Here is a 16,874-nt window from a genome sequence, read left to right on the forward strand (position 1 = left end):
GTTTCTCCCTCTGCCTGTGTCTCTGCCTCTCTCTCTCTCTCTCTCTCTCTCTGTGTCTCTCATGAATAAATAAATAAAATCTTAAAAAAAAAACAACCCAAAAACCTTAACATAAATGGTGTGTGGTCAACATGATTGATTTTTTTATATCATAATTCTGTTTAAATTCCAAAAGATGCTCATTTTCCATTCCATACCTCACCTTTATCCATGTTCTTTCCTAGCTTAAGAAAAAATCCCACCTACCTAGGATGGGGTGGTTATTGGTGGCCCCTTGGGCTGAGAGGAGAAGGGGAAGCAAACCCCCATTATGGCCTCTTGATCTTCCCATATCTTGGTATTTTCATGGGTCCTATGAAAATGGGTCAGATGTAAGGATTAACTGGAGACTGTATTTGTGAAAGGATTTTATTTATTTTTATTTTTATTCTTTTAAAGATTTTATTCATTTATTCATGAGAGACAGAGAGACAGAGGCAGAGATGTAGGCAGAGGGAGAAGCAGGCTCCCTGCAGGGAGCCCGATGTAGGACTTGATCCCAGGACCCCAGGATCACTACCTGAGCCAAAGGCAGATGTTCAACCACTGAGTCACCCAGGCGCCCCTGTGAAAGGTCTTTAACATGCTAATCAAATGTAAGCTATTCATATCAACACATTCAGTGTGACCACAGTCATGGTCATCACCACAGATCACCTCTTGGCCCAAGTCGTTTCTATGGCACCATGCATGGGCTGGAGGTTAAATCCAGCTGAAGTGGCGTACTGTCATGTAGACAGCTGAGAGAGAGATGTGCTACTCAATATGTGGCCATCACACATTGGATGACTGAAATGACAGGTTGTTTGGGACCTTGGGAGGTGGTGACACAGACTATCACTAAGATCTATAAAATCCAGACTCTAGAGGATTTTCTGTTGTATGTAGAAATTTGAACTTACTTTATGGATGGTGAGGAATCAATTAGAGGGAGGTGACAATATTAGAGGCTTTCCATTTTATTATTTTTTAAAGATTTAATTTATTTATTTGGGGAGTGGGGAGAGCATGAGCATGCTTTTTCCAGCCCTTCCCATAGGCACACCCTCCACACCCTGTCCCCCTGGGCTTGGCACAAGTTTATATTTGTGTGTAGTGTCTTCCAGGACTTTGCCTCAGCATTTTCTCAGATGCAAATCCTCCACCTGCAGGCTGGCTCATTTTTCCTACCAGTTGCTACATGATAATGCGTTTTCCGCCTTAGTATTTACTGATTTCATAGGAATGTTGTGTTAAAAAAAAAAAGGAATGTTGTGTTAACAGCTATTGCAGTGGAACTCTATGTGGCCACTAGTGACTCTTAAGCAATGTGTCCTGGAGAATAGAGTCATCACTAGAGGTTGTATTTCCGCTGAGCCCTCAGACAGGGACAGAGATTGCTAGTATCTCTTTGGGCACTGTTAGAAACTATAGCCCATTTGGTTAGGTGGGGATATTGACTCATGTAGATGGATATCCTTCTTGTTCTCAGATGAATATTGAAGCTCTTCGGGAGAATCTTTATTTTCAGTCAAAAGAGAATCTTTCTGCGACTTTGGAAGTCATCTTGGAGCGCACAGAGGACTTTACTGACTCTGCCTACACCAGCCATGAGCACAGGGAGCGCATCTTGGAATTGTCAACTCAGACGAGACTGGAATTGCAGCAGTTAATTTCTGTGTGGATTCAAACTGTAAGAACTTTGTTTCATCAAAGTAAATCTTACACAATAGCTTTTCCCTAAAGCTCTGAGAATTGTGGAAGCTAACATAATCACCAGGAGTGAATGTGGTCTGGAAAGGGAGAAGGATGTCTCGTTCCTTTTCTCCTACTTTCTTGGCCAAAATGTCCTTCCCATCCATCACAGTACTTGACATTTCTAGGCCTATTGTTTCTCAGTTTCTAATCCTGGCCAGCCTAGATTTGGTATCACCATCACTATCACGAGTTCATCCCATAATCCCCACTCATCCACCAAACTCACCTCTGGAAAATTCCTCCCCAAAATGCTGCTTCACAGTGAAGAGCAGATGAGTTGACCCCTACCTAGAGGTTCTTGGCATCTGAATGATACTTCTGGAGCCATTCACACATGCACAGTTCTTAACTCTGGGGATAGTTTATTTACAGACACAACAATTTATTATTATTATTATTTTTTAGAGAAGGAGAGAAAGAGGTGGGGGGGAGAGAATTTTAAGCAGGCTCTGTGCCCAGCAGGGAGCCCAATGCAGGCTCAGTCTCACAACACTGAGATCATGACCTAAGCCAGAATCAAGAGTCGAACACTTAACCAACTAAGCCCCTACAGACACAACAATTTAGACAACTTATTGAAGTATAGACATAGTGAAGACAAGGGTGGATCCAGCTAGCAGGTAAAAGATTTTTCACCCTTGTACCAATTCCTGGTCTAAGATTGTGAGCAGCTGTTCAAAAGTAGATGGCTAATGCGCAAATAGTCTGGAAGGTTTTATATGCAAGAGTGGTAAAGTTGGACAGAGTTGGAGGCACCTGGCTGGCTCAGTTTGGAGAGCATGTGACTCTTTTTTTTTTTTTTTTAAGATTTTATTTATTCATGAGAGAAACAGACAGAGAGAGAGAGAGACAGAGACACAGGCAGAGGGAGAAGCAGGCTCCATGCAGGAAGCCCGACATAGGACTCTATCCTACGGGGATCATGTCTCTAGGATCATGAACTGGGCTGAAGGTGGTGCTAAACTGCTGAGCCACCCGGGCTGCCTAAGCATGTGACTCTTGATCTTGGAGTCATGAGTTCAAGCCCCACATGTGGTGTAGTTTACTTTAAAAAATTTTTAAGGGATCCCTGGGTGGCGCAGCGGTTTGGCGCCTGCCTTTGGCCCAGGGAGCGGTCCTGGAGACCCGGGATCGAATCCCACGTCAGGCTCCCAGTGCATGGAGCCTGCTTCTCCCTCTGCCTGTGTCTCTGCCTCTCTCTCTCTCTGTGACTATCACAAATAAATAAATAAATAAATCCTTTAAAAAAAATAAAAAATAAAAAATTTTTAAATAAAAAAAAGAAAAGATGGACAGAGTGGGACAACACAGAAAATGTGTATCCAGACACTTGTAGAGAGTGGTTGCAAAATTGAAAGGTAGAGGCTTGGGACTCAGCTCTAGCACAATTTGTTTATTCCTTAGAACTAGAGTATGTCAAGAAAAGTTTATAAAGTGATTTACAACATACAGCATAGATGGAATAAATCTGGAAGCTATGAACAAAAGCTTTGGCAGTAAAGATGAAGAGGGGTGAATGTGGCTGAGAATGGTGAATGAAGCAGCAGTTGACTTTCTTGTAAAGAGATTGTTTTATGAATGAAGAATAGATATACATCAAGATTTCCCTCCTATTCCTATTCCTTAGCATAACAGCGCAGGTGCTCATATTAATGGAAAATTAACCTAGAGTAGAGTGCTGTCAGGGCAAAAAGCAGTATTTTGTGATTAGTTTGAAATATTCAGATAACATCTAATCTGGAGTATAGATTGCTTCAGTGTTAAATTTTAGACTCAACAGTCAACATAAAGAGTTTCTGTGAGGAGATGCTCTCTGTATTGGGAATCTGAGTCTGTCGACACTTAATTTGCAATTAGCATCTTTCCCATATTTCACAAGCACTCAGATCTTTGATTCTGCATGCCAGATGTATTGTTCATTCATTCATTTTTTTTCAGCAGTTGTTACTGAGTGCCTTTTATATGCCAACCACCGGAAATCTAAAGATGAATAAGATAAAATCTTTGCCCGCAAGAATTTTGGAATGTAGAAAAATGTGGGAAGGGGTAAGATAAGTACAGAAAGCTTTGCGAATATCTTATAAGAGGTACAGACCATGTGTTGCAAGGATTTGAAGGAGGGTGAATTTATATTTAGGGAAAGGAGTCAAGATGACTTCTGGAAGACACTGACATTTTATTTTCATTTATGCATCCAAAGAACTGAGTACCTAATACCTTCCATTTGCAGTGCCAGGTATTGTGTATTCATTGGTGAGCAAAATAAATGTGATCCCAGCCTTCATGGAGCTTACTAAGGCCTAGTGAGGAAGATTGACTTTAAACAAACAAACAAAAATCAGAGAGTAAATATGTAATTGCGAATTAGAGTGATTACTTAGAGAAAAGATTAGAATGGCTAAGAAGAGGACCTAATTTAGATTGTGTGCTCATAAAAGGCCTTTCTGAGAAAGAGACATTTATGTAGAGACTTGATGGTAAATAGGATTTTAATTTTTAACTCCATTAAGAGTGAAGAGATGAGCATTTTAGGCAGAAGATAAAATAGATTCATTTTAGGCATGATAAATTTATTAAAGAAATGAGATTTTAAAAATTCATCTTTTTATGGTTAGAATGGGAAACTATAACTAGATAGTTAAAATTCTATTTTCCATTCTAACCCTAAATAGGTGAATTTTTAAAATCTATTTTTTTATGATTCACAGAATGATATTAAACATTTATTATAATTTATAGTTCAAGTAAAATTGGAATTACCAGATAAAAAAGATGAGGTAACACTGTATTTTTTTAATTTTTAGCAAAGCAAGAAAACACAAAGTATTGCTGAAGAACTAGAACTCACTGTATTGAAATTCAGTCACAGTCTCAATGAACTAAAGAAAGAAGTAAGTATAGTTTGAAATTTAGCTTCTTTTAATCCTTTGCTAATTTTTGTGTTGTATGATATGTATGAAATGCATAAGTATTAGTATATCTATGTGCCCAGAAAATGCTTTTCTACTTTGAAGCCACCATTTTTTTTTAGTGCCATGCTTCTCAAAGCTTGACTAGATGTTCATAGTTTTATTTATAAATAAACCTAGCTCTAAACTGGAAACAATCTGAGTTTCCATCCACAGAGGAATCGATAAGTGAATTTTGGTATAACTATAACAAATATTCAGTAATGAAAAGGAACAATATCATCAATACAGGTAATAATATGGATGAATCACTAAAACAATGTTAACTGAGCAAAAGAGGCCAGACACCAAAGATTATGTGTTTGTGTGTGAGAGTGTGTGTGTATATATAATTCCACTTAGAAGAAGTTCTAGAAAAGGCAGGACTAACTTACAGTGACAGAAACCAGATCAGTGGCTGCCTGGGGTCAGAAGGTGGGGATATTTACCACAAAGGGGCATGGGAGAACTTTTTGGGGTAATGGAAATATAGTAGTTTTGATTGTGATGATAATTACATAGATATAAATGTTTGTCAAAAGCAATCAAACTGCACCATTGATACATTTTGCTGTATATTAACTAAAACCTTGATAGAATTGATTTAAAAAATATTTTTGGTTGAGATTTCCCTGCTTCCTGAAAAACTTGGCTTATTTGATCACTTTCAGGTAATTGGAAGTCACTTTAAGTCAGATGTTTGCCAACTACAGCCAGGCCATCTGTTTTAAGTAAAGTTTTGGGAGACGTAGTCCTGCCCATGTGCTTACGTATTGTCTACTGTTCTTTCAAAACAGCAGAGTTGAGTAGTTGCAGTAAACAGTGTGACTTGAAAAGCCTAAAATATTTACTATCTGGCCCTTTACAGAATAAGTTTGCCAGTCCCTGTTTTAGGTCATGAAACACAATCTCAGTTCCAAAATTAGAATGTTTTCTCCACTATATTAATTGCTACTTTGATATTTATCAATTATAGGACTTATCCTCCATGCCCCCCGCCCCCTCGCCCGGGTCCCCAGCCCCACCTAGGGCTTTTAGGAAAGGTGTGATCTCTGGTCTCTTTTCACACCTTTCTTCCTTCTCCCTGCTTCCCCTTACCTAGCTAGCTTCAGTTCCTGATCCGTGCCAGGTGTGGCTCAGGGCCAGAAGAGAGGATGTGGGGAGGTGGAAAGTTCTTTGAAACTGATGCCCTTACAGGATGCTTTGGGCTCTGTTTAAAACTGATTTTCTCTATCATGAATGATTGTGTTCTTCAGAGGCCCTCCCATGGGGCCCTCCAGCCCCTCACTGCAAATCCTATGTCACCCCCCACTCTCTCTACTTTGGGGTGTGTCTGGAGGTGGCACTCAGTAGGTACCTATCAGCTCTCCAAACAGAGCTTCCCTATCTCTAATTCCTTTATTCTTTTATAGTTTTACAGAGTCAAGGGTTCAAAAGAATGGAATTGGGTTTTGGCTTTCTTTTATAAATTATATACATGATGATTTGTTTCACAGCTTATTAGACCTCTATTGATACCTTCATTTTAACATCTTGTTAAACATAGAAGGATGTTATGGTTTTCTTTAGTTTAAAAAAAAGCCTGTCCATTTTTTTCCAGCCTATTCAATTTTAACTGAATTATTGTTAAAACTTGATAATCAGTAAGAGGATAAAATCCTTTGGTGATAGACTGAGTGGCTTTCTACCAGCTTCATTTTCCTTACCTCTGAAATGGGTATAACAATATCAACCTAGAAGAATTTTTATGAGGATTAAGGCAGATAGTGTCTATAAAGCTGCTGTAATTTAATTGCACAGAGCAGAACTTTGGGTTTATTCACCCTTCCTCCCTTAAGGTTGGTAATAAGTTGTTTCTAGAACTACTCCTCAGATTTACATGACCTTGGGCAAGTCACTCAGGCTCTAAGGACCTGTTTTTCATAGTCTATTAAACAAAGGGCTGACATTAGCTATTCTCTAAGGCACTGATAGTTAAATAAAATCTTTTGAAATTTGTATGTGGCATTTACTTTCCAAAGGAAAGTACATTTTAATGTTTTTGTTTCTGACTGTAATTATTCTCACTTGATTGCATGAATGCGGACTACTCTGTTGTTAATTTTGTAGAAAGTCCTGTAATTTGAATTGACATTGGATTATTTCCAGGAAAAAGAAAAAGTAACTTCATTCAGTAGGCTTCGTTCAAAGTCAGATTTTCCTTAGGACAGTCCTATTAAAAATGATCTCTTCCTGAAGAACTGTAGAATAACCCGTCACATCATCTTTTTTTTTTAACACAAAAGGCAGGATGAAGGGAAGATTTCAGAGCTAATAGTACCCAGAGATATCTGCTGAGAGTGGGCCATGCTTAAAATCCATTACAAGTCAGATACAGCCTCAGGGTTTTGGTTTCCCTTTGTCATTTCTCCTGTGACCCAAAAGTTGGAGTGTAAAGTTCTAGATAGCAGCTACAGATGCGCTGTAACCCCCTGAGGGAAGGGGGTGTGTCCTATTTGTCATGTATGTCCCACTTCTAGTACAGTGTCTGTCATGATCTCAATATCCAATAAAATTGTGTTGAATACCTAATTGAATATCAGGATACCTTTTTAAAAGTCTATTAAGAAACATTAATGGGGATGCCTGGGTGACTCAGTGGTTGAGCATCTGCCTTTGGCTCAGGACATGATCCCAGGTCCGGGGATCGAGTCCCACATCGAATTCCCTGTGGGGAGACTGCTTCTCCCTCTGCCTGTATCTCTGCCTCTCTCTCTGTGTCTCTCATAAATAAATAAATAAAAATCTTTAAAAAAATTAATGATCATGAACTGCCATTTGATTTTCCTCACAGTACTTTGAATACCTTCCTCTTAATACTGTTGTGTTCCTTACTAACTTCTAGAATAGTGGGGACATTTTTTAAGTAAGAGAGAAGCTGTGTGGGCAAGAGCTGGTTAATAGCAGGATGAAAAAGGGACCAACCATTTCACACTAGCTGAGCAGTTCATCTTCTGCAGACAGCATTACTGCCAACATCAGGAGACTCAAAGATGTCGATGTCACTGCTGCCCTGGGAGAACTTACAAGCACCCCAGTGCTATACAGCTTCTACTATTACCACAAAGAACTTTATACTTTTCTTTCAGTGGATCAAGTGGGGACTGCTTTGAGGTTGCTCTTTTTTTGTTTGTTTGTTTTTAAAGTGCTTGTGAGGTGCTTGATTACAAAACCTTATTGTTTGTTGTCTTTCTTTCATTACCCTTCACCCCCCACATCTGCAGCTTCACAGCACAGCAACTCAGCTGGCAGCAGATCTGTTAAAATACCATGCTGATCATGTGGTTCTAAAAGCATTAAAACTTACTGGAGTAGAAGGAAATTTAGAAGGTTTGGCTGAATATGCCTGTAAACTCTCTGAACAGAAAGAGCAGCTTGTTGAGGTGAGTAATAGGTTCATTTGTTAAAGAAATTGTGGTTTTGGGGTAGCCATACCATCATCAGGGAATATTAACACAAATGTAGTTTTTGGTTAACATATTTATATGAGCATTTTCTCAGTCTCCTTTGGAATCTTGGAGACATTATGTTTATCTCTTCTATTCTTACAACAATCTGGCCTCTAAAACAAAAGAAAAATTGCTAGAACCTGCAGATGCACTTATTAATCTTCTTGTCCTTTATTCTCTCAAAGAGGTTAGGTTTTGGAGTAGAGCAGTGGGAGATACATTGTATGACCTTGTTGCTATTTGAATCTGTGGGGTCTCAGCAGGAAAGAAATGGCACACTTGAATTAGGATAATTTAAAAAGGCTTTAATAAAGTTGCTGTTTACAATGGCATAGACAGGGTGTGGGGAGAACCATGGGAGTGCAGTAATTGGGGTTAGTGATAGCAGAGCTGGTACTGCTTATAGGCCCAAATTAATAGATTACTGGAAACTGGAAGGGGATGGAGTCTTTCAGAAAGCTGCCTTGAGAGGTTATGATTTCAGGACTAGACACAGAGACAGCCCAAGGCAACCATGCAAGGAAAGAGCATGAGAATAAAGGCTCTTACTCTCTGCATGCCTGCTGGTCTATTGCTGGGGCTTCCCATTGGCCAAACATAACTGAAGACCAAATATGTTGGTCTTCCAGGGCAAAAAGCAGGTTTGAGAAGGAAGGTGAATGGATGTGGATGGACAAAACGAAGATATTCAGCACATTATTCCTTCTCTGAACCTCTTCTGTTCCGCCCAATGTGTATTATTGATGTTGTGTATTACTGGTGCTTTACCTGACACTTTTGCTATAATTTCAATTATTAGTTGATCTCCTAAGCCTTCCACTTATTGAAAACACAAGACATCTCTTAGTAAAAAAATATATATATATACTTAGCCTGTGTATACCTTGTACATATGAAGTATATCCAACATGTCTTTAAATGCATAGGTATGAACCATAGAGCTGTCTCCATATTACCTGCTGTGCCACCTCAGCAAATCTCAACAACTAATGATAATGGTTAGAAGCAACCTTTAGGGCAGCCCTGGTGGCTCAGAGGTTAGGCGCTGCCTTCAGCCCAGGGCCTGATCCTGGGGACCCAGGATCGAGTCTCATGTTGGGCTCCCTGCATGGGGCCTGCTTCTCCCTCTGCCTGTGTCTCTGCCTCTCTCCTCTCTCCTCTCTCTCTCTCTTTCTATGTCTCTCATGAATAAATAAATAAAATCTTTAAAAAAATAAAATAGATTTGAGGGGCACCTGGGTGGCTCAGTTGGTTAAGCATCTGCTCAGGTCATGATCCCGGGGTCCTGTGATCAAGCCCTGAATCAGGCTCCCTGCTCAGTGGGGAGTCTGCTTCTCCCTCTCCTCTGTGCTCCTGCTCTATCTCTGTTTCTCTCTCTCAAATAAATAAATTAAAAAAAATAAATTTGATGCTTATGTTTTTCAAGTAGTTTTTAAAGATATAATTAACATGTAACATTGTGTAAGGTTAATGTGTCTGACATAATGATCTCATACATGTATGTATTGTGAAATGATCATACGATAAGTTTAGTTAACATCCATCACCTCAGATAGTTACAGAAAATTCTTCTTCCTTATGATAGGGACTTCTGAGATCTACTCTCTTAGTAACTTTCAAATATACAAAACAGTACTGTTAACTCTAGTTTTATATATAGTATATCCTAGAATTTATCTTATAGCTGGAGATTTGTACCTTTTGATCACCTTCACTTAATTTCTCCAGCCCCAGTGCTGTTATATTTATAAACCAAATATTATGACTGTAAACAAACTTGCTACTTATAGGAATCCTGCAGCAAAATTTTTTAAGTGAAAAAAAAAATAGTTTTCTCACTATCCTAAATCTCAAGAGTTTTTTTTTGTCTGCTAGAAGCTCTCTACTCCTTACCTCAGTCTTGCCTAATCCACTGTTACCTCCAGTGAAAAATGTGTTAATTAATTGACCTGAAATGAAGTGTTGCTTGTTGTTAGAATGTGTAGCTTGACATAGTAGAGCTTTGGGACCTTGGGCAAGTCACTTCTCTGAGTTCAGTTTCTTCATACATACAATGTACGGACACTTACTAGATCCTTTCAAAGATTCCTTCTGGTTCTCATATTCTTTGACCACTTGCCATAATCAGATATGAAAGTGAGACAAAGAGACAATATGCTCTACCTAATCTGAGTAATGTACAACTTGATTTTTAATAAATAAGGTTTAATAAAGTTTTAATAAGTTTTATGTGTAAGGCCTAATTTTCTTTATTAATTATAAAATGAAAACTGTACTACAAAGAACGAGAATGCAGAAGTTGAACTGTAGAAATGTTTTCTCATAGATCTGTCGATTGTTGCGTCACATATCTGGGACAGAACCTCTTGAAATAACTTGCATGCATGCAGAGGAGACATTTCAAGTGACTGGCCAACAGGTATGATCAATAGATCATCCCTTTATATTGTGTCATGTCTGAGTGTTGTAACAAATTGTGTGGAAGGAAGATGTACATGGTTCTGCCTAACTAGAGGCCAAATCTATTGAGAGTAATGAAGATAATGGAGTTTTCATTGACACTATGCCAGAACATGGCTGACATTCCATGCTAATGCTGCTCATCTGCAAAACTGGGGATTGGCCCATTTAATTGATGTCTGAGTTTATATTTATTTTCAATGAAGCTGTTTGCAGTGAAGGTTGCCATGACACCTTCGAAAAGTAGTTTATGAGGGTGCCTGGCTGGCTCAGCTGGGTGGAGCGTGAGCGTGCAGCTCTTGGTCTTGGGATTGTGGGTTTGAGCCTTGCATTGGGTGTAAAGATTGCTTAAAAAATAAAATCTTAAAAAAAAGGTAAGTTATCATTATGGACCAAACCATAAAAATATTTACATGTTTTGACTTAGGATTCCTAAGGACATAAGGAAATTAGAAAAATAAGAACTAAAGTGGTGTTTGTTACAGTATTACTTATGACAAGATTCAATTGGAAGCAAAATAACTACCTTAAGTTAGGGAAATAATACACTATGACCTTAAAATAATAATTTGATAACTAGAATTAGCAGCATTGAAAAAGGTTTTGTTAAAATGTTAGATGATAAAAGCAGGATACAGATTTGCATTCTTAGTATAATTGCTACATGTGAAATGTACATATATAAGAAAATGAGGGGTGCCTGTATGGCTCAGTTGGTTAAGTGTCTGACTCTTGGTTCTGGTTCAGGTTGTGATCTAAGATCGTGAAATCAAGCCCTTGCATCAGGCTTTGTGCTCAGCACGGAATTGAGAATCCCTCACTTGGGAATCTCTCTCTCCCTCCTCTCTGCCCTTCCTGTTCATACTCTCTCTCTCCAAAATAAATAAATCTTAAAAAAGAAAGAAAGAAAGAAAGAAAGAAAGAAAGAAAGAAAGAAAGAAAAGAAAGAAAGGAAGGAAAGAAAGAAAAAGAAAACGACTACATAGGGATATGTAGAAACAAAAGTTCTTGTGGTTGTTTGGAAGAATTGTGAGTTATTTTTTCTGAATTTTCTGAAATATTACTTTGTCTTTATAATTTTACATAGCTTTTTAAAAATTGATAGCTCATTTAATCCTGTCCCTGTCAAATTAATCTATTAATCTAAAGAGAAAAGTGCAGAACAGAACTTCCTTTCTTTTTTAGGTCTAAGCTCTAAAATACAATTTACTGGGTATTCTTGTTTCATTTATCATGGTCAGCCAAAGGACTTACTCCTAATTGCAGTATTAGATGGTAGATGTAGAGCCCTTGGATTTAGAGTTGAGAACAACGCAAGTGACATAAGAGACCATGGTGGCTTGTGTCCTCTAGCAGAAGCATGTTAAATGTTGGAGGTATGTATGCTCCCTTGTAGAAAACAGTGTCAAAGGCTTATCACAGAAGGAGGAACTTTATGAGTGACCCTGCAATGGTCATCTGCTGAACTTTTTTTATAACCAGAAGATCTCTGCTTGTTAAGAGAAACCAAGGTTTCAATAATTGTTGGTCCACTTGAGATTCATCTTGCTTGAGTTGGCTTTAAATGTATCTCAGTAGAATTAAAGGGTTTGATCTGCAGCCATATGCAATCTGCTGTTTCTATTCTCAAACCCTACTTTGTACTTATACAAATACAACTATTTGGCTGTAGTTGTCTGCTTACTCTTTTTATTGTAGCAGGGATATTAGGAATAACTGTACTTTGTCCCCAGGATGGTGATAGAGCCCGTTGTCAACTTCCATAACTTGAGAAGCATTTTTTTTCTCAACAACCTTAGCTTTTACTCCTAGTCTTTGCTACCTGTTTCACAAAGGAATCATTTAAAGAAATAGAACATGCCCCTGGGATAATTTGTATTTATTTCTCAACATCTCTGCTTGAGCTATGTCATTTTTATATTTCCTTTAAAATGTTAGATCCTATCTGGGCACAACTGAGCAGCTGATATGGCTTACAATGGCTCCTGGTTGAGAGGGGAGTCACACTGAAGTCTAGCCTCTGGTTCCCTGACAAGCGCATGTGCCAACCCTCCCTCAAGATTGGGAACTTCATTTTGCTCGTGAAGCTGCCACCTACTTGTCAAGTCCTGTGTCCGAGTGACTGTGCCCACCCAGGAGGAGCATGTAGCTCTAATTCCCTTGGATGGGACATGGCGTGAATCTTATCTGTCTCCTGAGAGCTCTCAGTGACTTCCTGTCTTCCTGTGTATGTTCCTCATCACATGGCTCCTGGCGACCCTCCTATTTTTCAGGTCCATCCAGGCACACTGGCCTACTGGCTGTTCCTTGATCACACTAGAAATGTTCCCATCTCATCCCAAACGATGCACCCTCGATTTCCTAGTGGCCTCCCTACCTTGCCTTCTTCACTTCATTGCTTTGCTTTTATATGCCACCTTTTCAGTGACCATCTAACACTGTCTATCCTCCTTACCCTTTTTTTATACATATAATTTATCATGTTTTAAAATATCTTATCATTTACTTGTATGTTTTTTATTTGTCTGTCACCCTCCATTATACTGTGAGCCCCATGGAAACAGGCATATTTATCTCTTTCACTGCTAGCTATTTCCCCGGCTTCTGGAACATAGGTACAGTGCTTGGCACAGAGTAGGTGAATCAATAGCCATGTATTAGTTACTTGGTATCTCGGAGCCTCAGTTTCTCTAGCTGTATAATGGGAATAATGTATTTTATTTTACTGAAGGGTGTGTTTTGGAAGGTTAATACTAATATATATCAAGCACCTAAGACAGTATCTCAAAAATGTATCTGCCACGTACTTCAAGGTGTGTGTATATGTTACTACTACTACCACTACTGATACAACTACCTACCTACCACTATTACTACTAATATCACTGCCACCACTACCACTACACTCTGACTACTGCTGCTACCACAACAACTACACCATCTCCTGTGTTACAGTGTACAATACACTCTTTGTAGTCTAACTCTTTGAATTATGCATGGAAACAACTTTGTTGAAACAGTGTTTCTGGACTAAAGACCATTGCTCCCTGGATAAAGGTTTGTATATAATAATGCATGCTATTTAGTTGTAGATCAGATAAGAAGAAACAGTGGGTTTTGTTCCATGTATCTCCACATTGGCCAACTTGGGTCTTATGTGTGGGAAGCAGTTCATTGTTCTTTGTTGAGTTGAACAGGACAGACTTAAGTTTGGTCTCCAATATGATTTTGATAGCTGAGATTTTGAAATGGACACCTGTATATGTTGTATCTCATTAGATAATTTCTGCTGCTGAAACACTGACATTGCATCCATCTAGTAAAATTGCTAAAGAAAATCTAGATGTATTTTGTGAAGCTTGGGAATCCCAAATTGGTGACATGTCAACACTGCTAAGAGAAATCAATGATGTGTTTGAAGGAAGACGAGGTGAGAAACTGTCCTTATATTTAAATATATTATTATTTTAGTTAACTCCATTAGTTTTTTAATGTCAAACTTCAGTTGTAAAATGAATTATCTTGTTATAACCCAATAGGTTATTTTTATAGTAACATATCTTCACAGAAGATATGTGAAAGATTGTGGAAATGTTGTGTGTCCTTCTTTATTGTAGTATGTAAGCAGTATAATTTCTTGTACAATAGTATAGTAGATTTCTTTGAATTAATATTAATATTCTAGTTTTCCTATTGAAATTCAGTCATTTTATATTTTATCTAAATTGCTTTTCAGTTTTAGTACAAAAGCTCTTCTGTAATACAATTATTCTCTGAGTTAATTCTGCTAACTTCATAATGAAATGAATGTAGTTATTTAATTTTTGAATTGCTTTCCTTCCACTTGGATGGAATCTCTTTCTTTGATGACTACATAATCTTGGAATATTTCCTGTGGTGGGTAAGTTCATTGGTACTTCTACAACATGTAGAATAGCACTGCACAATGTATAGGAAGGCATTGTTTTTATTCTTTATTTTAATAACAATTGGGAGTTTTGTTTATTTTCCATTGTATCGATGTCCTCTTATTTATGTTTATGTGTTTTCACGTATTTGTTTCCCTTTTGAATGGCTTCTGTTAGTGTCAAGCATGCTTTTTTTTTTTTACAAATAAGATGTCCTTCAAGTCACAATAACATCGCATTACATAATTATTTTATGTTGACTTGAACATCTAAACATTTCATATTTTCAAAAATACCTATTTAGGATGATTGCTGATTTGCTTTTAAAAATCAGGAAATGATAGACTTTGTAAATATAGTATAATTTGTGAAGTATAATAAATGTTTACCATGCTTTTACATTTAAAGATTTCTGTGAGAGCTAGTCTAAATGGCTTATCATTTTGATGCTTTTATAAAATATTTATAAGCACATGGATTTTTATGTGAGGCAAGTTTCATATATTAAAAGATAAAGTGATGCTGTTGATCTACATTTGAAGAAGGTCATTTAGCTGTAGGACTTGTTAAGGAAATGAAGAAAGCGACTTTCTCGTCTTAGCACTAATACCCACTACAGATAGACCAGAGCTGAAACAGGAAAATCCTAAACTTATATTTGGACTATATGGTCTCTGTGGTTTCTTTTCCTTTCAAGCTTTCAAGCTGGGTATTAGTGAGTGGTCTCTTCTTTAGGTTTGGGTAACCTAACCTCAGAAAATCAGGGTTATCTTAACTTCCTTAGGCCTGAAAGAAATTCCTCTTTAGGTGGGAAACTGCTGCCCTGATCAATGGTACATCCATCGTTTAACTGGTAAAACATCTTGCTGTCCAGCATCTTGCTTGCTGGAGTAACTGAGACAGAGTTGGTTGATTTCTTGTACTGCCTTTTTTTGTCCTGACATTTATCATTAAGTTCATAAGAATAGCTTTTCTGACAAAGAAGCCCAACTCTGGGTTTGCTATTATTGCCTGGGCTGAGTCCAGTGTCACAGTGCTGGTTTTCCTGTTCTGTGTGGTTAATATGACAAGCTTGCCAGTTACCTTGCACCTGTCCACTACTTTCCATACAAAGGGCTGAGTGTATTCTTCAGATCCTGATTTCGCTCTGCTACCGTTATTAACTCATGTTACAGCTATTATTGAAAAGCCTTTGCTGTATTCTAGCTACCTTTGTTCTGCCCTGAATATCTTGACTCTCATTACTAGAAAGATTATCAGATATGTTTGCAAGGATCCTTTAACCAACCAATTAAAGCAAATAACATGGTAAAAATGAGAAGGGGACTCAGAGCTAGGTCATTATGCCTCTTACCCTGAGACACCCAAATTTCACAGTAGGGCCTTCTGGCCTTGTTTTAAGAACTCAAAAATCAATACTTGTCTTCCTGCCTTTCTCTCTTCATTCATTTCTGCCTAGTTACTCAACCATCCTGGGAAGCTGTGGTCTTCATATTAGAAAGGACTAGATCAGAAAGACTCCACTTTCCCTTCGTGATGAATATGTAATCATAGCATTTAGAATTTGAGATTATTTTAGATAACTAAATGTTAAAAGAAGCTGTCTTTCACAGCTTGCAGACTCTCTGTCCTTTAAAGGCCTGAATTTCTCTTATTCTCTTTGAACCATCTTAGAATTAAATATGACTAGGCTTCTGTGTATAGGATGCACCTAAAAGTCCTGTTCCATAGCCCTGAGCCTATCTTACCACTTGGCAGATTGGATGCTAAGGTTCTGTTCACTGAAATGGGAAGCATAGGTGGGGGAACATGCTTGTCGATAAATATGAGCTTATTTGGGGGACCTGGAGTTTGAAACAGGGAGTGACCCATCCAGACAAAAGATGATGAGATGCTGATAGTAGAAATGGAGATGAGAGTGCTGATTTAAGAAGAATTCTGTAAGTCATATCGGTGATTACTTGAATGTAGAGGTAAGGGAGAGTTTAAGGGTTACAACTGGGTTTGGATTAGAATACCCCAATCTTACTCCTGTGGTTAGCTCATGATCGCCTGTCCTTCAGTAGTTAGTGATTCATTTTTAGCAGGTCTGGGGACATGATCATTCTGATCATGCTATTAGAGCTCCTTCCAGAATCAAAGAAACTAATGTGGGAACTTCTAATAGGGAATCATATAACACATCTTTAGTGAAATAGGCTTTTCTGACCTTGGGAAATTAGCATTAGTTTGTAGAAATGCAGACGAGTTCTGGATATTGAGAACGAGAGCAGCATTTCTCATTTAGGTTTTCA

At 38.1% G+C, this 16,874-nt stretch overlaps 1 protein-coding gene across 3 annotated transcripts in view; it reads left to right on the plus strand.

Moving 5' to 3' along the window:
• The window catches only part of CTNNAL1 (catenin alpha like 1), a 61,781-nt gene that overhangs the window by 30,453 nt on the left and 14,454 nt on the right, over positions 1-16,874 (plus strand). For all 3 annotated transcript variants that reach the window (XM_072727772.1, XM_072727773.1, XM_072727774.1), the window contains 5 exons: positions 1,511-1,711; positions 4,581-4,667; positions 7,988-8,146; positions 10,539-10,631; positions 13,952-14,102. In XM_072727772.1, coding sequence (XP_072583873.1) covers positions 1,511-1,711; positions 4,581-4,667; positions 7,988-8,146; positions 10,539-10,631; positions 13,952-14,102 — 691 coding nt within the window. The remainder of the gene's footprint in view (positions 1-1,510; positions 1,712-4,580; positions 4,668-7,987; positions 8,147-10,538; positions 10,632-13,951; positions 14,103-16,874) is intronic.

The sequence above is a fragment of the Vulpes vulpes genome, chromosome 12, assembly GCF_048418805.1.
Source record: "Vulpes vulpes isolate BD-2025 chromosome 12, VulVul3, whole genome shotgun sequence".
Taxonomy (NCBI): Eukaryota; Metazoa; Chordata; class Mammalia; order Carnivora; family Canidae; genus Vulpes; species Vulpes vulpes.